At 45.2% G+C, this 6,728-nt stretch overlaps 1 protein-coding gene across 1 annotated transcript in view; it reads right to left on the reverse strand.

The window, feature by feature from the left end:
- The window catches only part of PPID (peptidylprolyl isomerase D), an 11,976-nt gene extending 6,751 nt beyond the window's left edge, over window positions 1–5,225 (reverse strand). Inside the window, exons 1-5 of the mRNA XM_068681086.1 lie at window positions 5,065–5,225; window positions 3,962–4,102; window positions 3,436–3,542; window positions 1,445–1,633; window positions 462–584 (exon numbers count right to left, since the gene is read on the reverse strand). Coding sequence (XP_068537187.1) covers window positions 462–584; window positions 1,445–1,633; window positions 3,436–3,542; window positions 3,962–4,102; window positions 5,065–5,149 — 645 coding nt within the window. The 5' untranslated portion in view covers window positions 5,150–5,225. The remainder of the gene's footprint in view (window positions 1–461; window positions 585–1,444; window positions 1,634–3,435; window positions 3,543–3,961; window positions 4,103–5,064) is intronic.
- Window positions 5,226–6,728: the final 1,503 nt, after the last annotated feature.

Consider the following 6,728-nt stretch of genomic DNA (forward strand, 5'->3'; position numbering starts at 1 on the left):
CAGCAAACAGCTACTGGGAAGTGAGAGCATCGAGTACAGATATACTAAAAATATTTTTAAAGTTTTATCCTTTATTATTTTTAGTAAGTGAGGCAATTTTTAAAGGATGAATTATGTTAAAGTTTGTACAGAAAAAGTGTGCATGTCCTAAGTTAGTCATCTCTGGGATGGAGTTCTCATAATAAAACTTTGTCACTACAGCACAAGCAAAAAATGAGTAAAAAGAAATGGACAGGAAAAAAACTTTTGTGGTTTTAGTTATTAGGAAAAAATCAGTTGTAATTGAAAATAAAAAGATTACGATCTCCTCCCCCAGCATTCACTTTCGTGAAATTAAACATAACCACTTAATCTTCATTGAGTGAAAAAAAGGCTCAGTGAACATCGCAGACGCCATGTAATTCAGATTGCTTACTATATTGCATTCTATAAAATAAGTACCTTAAAAGAAAACTACTTACATCTTTTAAGTCTATATCCGAGTCTTCAGGAAAATCTGGGTGAGCATCTCCAGAACCATCCTGGGGAACAATTCCCCAGTCATCTCCTTCCTTTAGCTCTCCGCATTCGGCAATGACGCACAACTGAAAAATAAATAATAGGTTTGCTTTTTGAGACAACTTTTGAAAAAAAAAAAAAAAAAAAAAGCCGTAACTTCTATGTACTCTTTAAACTCAGTAGAAATCTTTTTCATCTGTTGTTTGGGTGCGTGGATTTCAGAAGCCTATCACGTAATTAGCCTATCCTCACCAAAAGGCTTTTATCACAGAAAGCACTGCCTTTGGGAAGCAGCCTTCCACCAACACCATACCCACGCTCTACAGGGCTGGAAGAGGAGCTGACAGCACGCTGAGCTTCAGCAAAACACAAGCCATTGAAATTTCACTACTTTAGAGACAAAGGATCTTTCTCAAACTGCCAAGTCTTTTAACGTTACAGAGGTCTTTGTTTCTGAAGCAAGCAAAAACTGGCATGGCCTACAACAACAACTTTTCTAGAAATAAAACTATTTCTGACCTAACATTCATAACAATTACTTATCTGGTAGGTAGGGTTTTGAATTCCACCTTCTAGTTCCACCTCACTGAAGTTTCTAGAACACCTCAAAATGTGTAACTGTTTGAAGAGGTTTCAACCACAAAATAACCGTTCTCCCTTCCCGGTACTTTCACAAGACATGTTATGTTTCAGATTCAAGAAATCAGATGTCCTCTAATATTTAAACTAGGTTCCAGCGACAAGACTACAATAGGAGAATGAGAGGTAATGTTTCAATATTTTCCCCAAAGCAACCTGTTAAAAACAGGGTCTTTTATTGCTTTGGAAAAAAAAAAAAAATTAATCCTCCTCAAAAAAATAAAGGTCAAATCAATTTGGTGACTGCATAAAGCTTCATATACTACAAGAAAAACCACCACCCCTAGGTGCCCTGGGTTTTGCTTACCTTAACAGGATTTTCTCCATTTACTTCAACGTTTTCTAATATTTTAACAACACCCATTCCTTTGATCACTTGGCCAAACACCACGTGTTTCCCATCCAGGTGAGAAGTAGGCACCGTGGTAATGAAGAACTGGGAGCCGTTAGTGCCAGGTCCTGCGTTTGCCATGCTCAGCAGCCCCGGTTTGTCGTGCTGCACATCAAATCACAACCAACACGAACAAGATCTGTTATAACATCGTATAAAGAACCCAGTGTCCTAGCAAGCAAAGCCAGATGTGCAAGTTGGCACTCTGAACATTTTGTGTCCACTTCTTCTACAATCAATCCACTCTGCAATGGTCAGCTACTGAGCTGGGACAGATCACCTGAGAAATAGGTAAGTTTTCACCTTTTTTTTTTTTTTTTTTTTAATTACAACTAATGCTAGACAGCACCGGTCTGAAAACAAAGAGCCAAGGAACAGTAAGCTCTGGTGTTGCCTTACATGTGTTGTCTGTAAACATTCAGAGGAAAAGTCACAAAGTTCAGAGCCAGAAATCTGGTGGCTCTGATCTTCAAAACATTTACATGCGACTCCATTTTGCTTGGGACCAAGTCTCGGCAGCAGTCCCATGAAGTGAGTCATATTTATCAACAAAACTCTCAATAACTCAGGTGCATTTTCTTGCCATGAAATTGTTTTGAAAAACGTTGCAGATAAAGTATTTCTCCCATGATGTTTCTGCTTGTCATTTGGTAAGCTTACAAAACAAGTAAAGAAGTCTGGAAAAATCAGACAGAAATCTAAGGCTTGCAAAATTGGCATGGTACCAGCACTGCTTGGGGATTGAGTAAATTGGATGTTTCACAATTGTACAGCCATTAGTTGAAGTGACACCAAAAAAGTGGACTGGGAGTGATCTGACATTATAAGCTGACCACTGGCAAAGTCTTGACATTTATTCCAAATTAAAGGTAACCATATAAATACCAAAAGAATAAACGTGGACCTGCTGTACAGTATGGTACAGTTCTACCTTTCTGTCTGGAACACCCGTTTTACATAAAGGTAGAACTAAAGCTTCTTCTAAAAATGATTTAAAAATATAGAAGACAAACATTTCTTCTTCAGAAGGAAACGAAGAAAAAGAAGTCAGTCTTACGTCAGAAGACAGACCCCTGCAGCCATGAACCAAATTGGACTTTGGTATCAAAGAGAAGCCTGAAGAACGGCAATTGGCATTCTGAAGTTAATGCCAATTCCCCAAGAAACAAGGAAAGGTACAGGACAGATCCTGACACAAGCAGTGTTCAAGAGTTATACCTGTTAATTGTACCTCTTTGAATGTGTAAGGCACATGCAGCTACGGTCTCCCTGGTATCACTAGACATTGATTTTGAGGACAAAGATGGCTTTGAAATTTCCTACTTTCACAGTATAGCTCCTTCCTGCCATCCTGCAGCAGGGTGAACAAACTTGCTACGCTATAAAATACATGAAATAGCTCATTTAAAAGATACATTTTTTAATGTGTAGAATGGATCCATGAACAGTTGCATTGGTGCTATAATTAGTGAGCTCTGATACAGAAGATATATAAATAATGGGGGGTAAGAGTTTCTGAAGTTAGCTCTGCCATCAAAGCCAGCATCTCTTAAAACTACATCCTCGAATCCAGACCCGTGCATACTCAAAACCCTGTTTGTCACTCTTTTAGAATAATATCCCTACCTCTTTCAATGAAACAAATACTGTTTCAAATTATTTTCTGATGGTGCAATTAAAAAGAAATTGTAGGCTATGGTTGCCTTTTCTTAATAAGGTGGACTCTTTCTTCTGTACTAAGTGAAGACTTTAAGGACAAACTAGTAGGGGACTTTTTTGCTGCATTCATTCCACTGCTTAAAAATACATTAACAGTGGACTAAAGAGCACGAGTGCTGAACTTGAAGAAAACTAAAAATTACTGAAAATTCAAAAACTGGATGCAATTACTATTTTTAATAAATTACCTTATAATGAAAGTTTTCATCTTCGAATTTTTCACCATAAATACTTTCTCCACCAGTGCCATTTTGATTTGAGAAATCTCCGCCCTGGACCATGAACTGCTTAATAACTGTAAGAGAAAATAATTACAAAATGTAGCAGCAAGGCAGGAAAGGCACTGCAGACCAAACAATTCAGAGACGACGAGTAATCCCAGCCATCAGCACTGCACCTAAATAAAATGCAAACCACCTTTTAGTTATCCTCACCCACACATTCCTTTTCTATTCAGTGAATGTTATTTGAAATTTGATCCTTTACCTGAAAACCACTTCAACCCATTTACAACTCACATTAAATTAGTTTTGCTAATTTACTGCTGAATTTATAATGCAAATTTATTGACTATGCATGGCAGACAGTATTTAGAGATTAGGAGGATCAAAAAGTCAAAAAAATAGTTTCAGTCGTTATCTCTTCAACAAATGCTCCACAGTAACATTTACCATTATTTCAAATATTGATAATGGAGGATCTCACAGAACTTACTTCTATGGAAAGGGCATCCTTTATAGTGGAGAGGTTTTCCAGTTGCGGACCCTGTTCCTTTCTCTCCTGTGCATAATGCACGGAAGTTTTCAGCGGTTTTCGGTACAATGTCAGCAAATAACTCAAAGACGATGCGTCCAACTGAAATGACAGAAAATGAGAAAACTTTAAGTTCTGGCCTTGGCACAGTGATTTATCGAGTATTACAGGGCAAAGGACATAAACGTTTCAGATTTTTTTGATCAAAAAGCGTATGTCAAGCACATAAACCAACCTTACTCCTCATTCTCTTAAGCTCCCGTTTCACTGAAACGCAGTAATGCTGAACGTGCAGGCAAATAATGGCTACGTAGAGTTACAGGTGCTACTAAGCAACCCTTACACCTAAAATTATATGGGTTGAAACCTGGGCAGATCTCAGACCCCACAAGAGCGGATCGGTGGATTTTGTGTCACTGTCATCTCGTCTCAAGCCGGCCCCTCACGGCGCTGCCGCCATCAGGGGATGCTCCCCTCTCCTCGGCCTGACCGCCTCACTCTCCCGGACGCCGAATGTGAAAATATTAACTCTAATTAACACGGGAACGCAATCAGACGGCTGGCAGCCAGCACAAAGCGGACCACCTCACCCTCCTCACCCTTCAGAGTGGGACAACGGTGCTTTGGAGGCAGCACCGCGCCAACGCGTGCTCCGCAAACCCACGCCTCCAGGCACAGCCCCGCCACCCTTCGCTGCTGTTTTTTATCCCAACCCCGTCCCCGCGCCCACCCCTTCCAACACCGACACCGACACCGCCACCCGCGGCGCCGCCAGCCCGGCGGGGAGCAAATGGCGGCCCCGGGGCCGTGCCGGGCCGCAGCCGCCCGCTGCGCCGCCTGGGGCGGCTCTACCCGGCCGCGGGGCCCCGCGGGGCCGCGTCCCCCCTCCGGGTGTCCCCGACAGCGCCGCAGCTCCGCGCCCGGGGAGCGCAGGGCGAGAGGCGGCGCGCAGGGCCCGCGGGGGCCATGTTGCCGCCGTGCCCCCCCCCCCACCCGCCTCGCTCCCTTCCCCTCCGCAGCGCCCCGGCCCACGCCGCCCCGCGGGCCGAAGCCCCGGCCCCCACCTCGCTCGCCCCCGATGTCCACATCGAAGAAGGCGCGGGGGTTGCGGGGGTTGCCGGGCCGGGCGCTGGGGGACGGGTGCGACATGTCGGGCTGCCCGCGCTGCCTCACGCCCGCCCGCCCTCCTGCCTGCTCCGCCCACGGGAGGCGGCGCGGACCCGGCCGGGAGGGCCCCAGGCGAGGGGCCAAGGGAGCCAGGGGCCCGGCTCTGAGGGGGCTGCGGGGTTGGGGGAGCTGGGGGACAGCGGGGATTTGGGGTTTCGCCTTGGGTCTGTCGCTTTATGTCACGGCTGGCACCGTGAAGGCAGCGTAGGTCTTGAGGCACAAGCAGAAGGGGCAGAAGAGCGCCGGGCTCTGCCCCGTGCAGTATTGCAGCCCCTTCTGGAAATGCTCCGCATCGCAACGAGACTTTCTGTTCCCCGCACGTCTTTACACCAACCCAGCAACCTCTGTGTTCAATCTCTGATTCATAGGGTCCCCCAAAGGCTTTCTCCCTGTCGTGGTTTAACCCGGCCGGCAGCTAAACACCACGCAGCCGTTCGCTCACCCTCCCCCCTCCCTCTCTGGGACGGGGGAGAGAAATGGAAAGTGAAGCCCGTGAGTTGAGATAAAGACAGTTTAATAAGACAGGAAAATAATAATAACAAAAATAATAATAACAATAACAATAATAATAATAATAATAATAATAATAATACAATGGTGATAATAGGTAAGTAATAGTAGTATGTACAAACAAGTGATGCACAATGCAATTGCTCACCACCCGCTGACTGATGCCCAGCCTCACCCCGAGCAGTCCGGCCCCCTCCCCCCGGCTAGCCACCCCTATATATTGTTTATCATGACCCCATACGGTATGGAATACCCCTTTGGCTAGTTTGGGTCACCTGTCCTGAGTCTGTCCCCTCCCAGCTCTTACTGTACCCCCAGCCTGCCCGTTGGCAGGGCAGAGCAAAAGGCTGAGATGTCCTTGGCTTGGTATAAGCACTGCTCTGCAACAATTAAAGCATCGGGGTGTTATCAGCACTCTTCTCATCCTAAGCCAAAACACAGCATTCCACCAGCTACTAGGAAGAAAATTAATTCTGTTCTAACTGAAACCAAGACACTCCCCTAATTCATGTCGTCTCTATACATTTGGACTTGAGCTTCATCAAGCTGGTTTTCATCTCTCAGTATGTCCTCAATATCAGGCATGTCAGAGGGCAGCTGTAATTCCCAGATCAAAAAAATATATATATAAAGTAGCATTGATATTAATAACCCTGCAGGCCATATACCACATGGTGATGGCTTCCACAGCCCCTGTACAGATGTTGGACGGAGGAGGTGATCGCCACTGAGTGCTGTTGCGTATTGCATCTGGGAACCCTTAACAGGAGGAAAAGTCATCTGCTACCATCTGGGAGCACTTAGTGAGGAATTAGTGGAACCACACTGAGGCATTTCTTTCTCTGAGCCAGGTTACGCAGCTGTGTCAGGGATTTCACATGCTCCACAGTGTCAAAGGCCACCAGGGCTTTGAGTCATGTGCAAGTCACCAGTCACCTGGCCATGGGCACAGGCTGACATTTTTTTCATGGTTACACTGAGCACAGGTGAGGTGCAGGGAGTCGGGAGAAATGGTCTCGGTGAGGCATTACGGTCAAACCATGCAAGGATG

Source organism: Anas acuta, chromosome 4 (assembly GCF_963932015.1).
Source record: "Anas acuta chromosome 4, bAnaAcu1.1, whole genome shotgun sequence".
Lineage (NCBI taxonomy): Eukaryota > Metazoa > Chordata > Aves > Anseriformes > Anatidae > Anas > Anas acuta.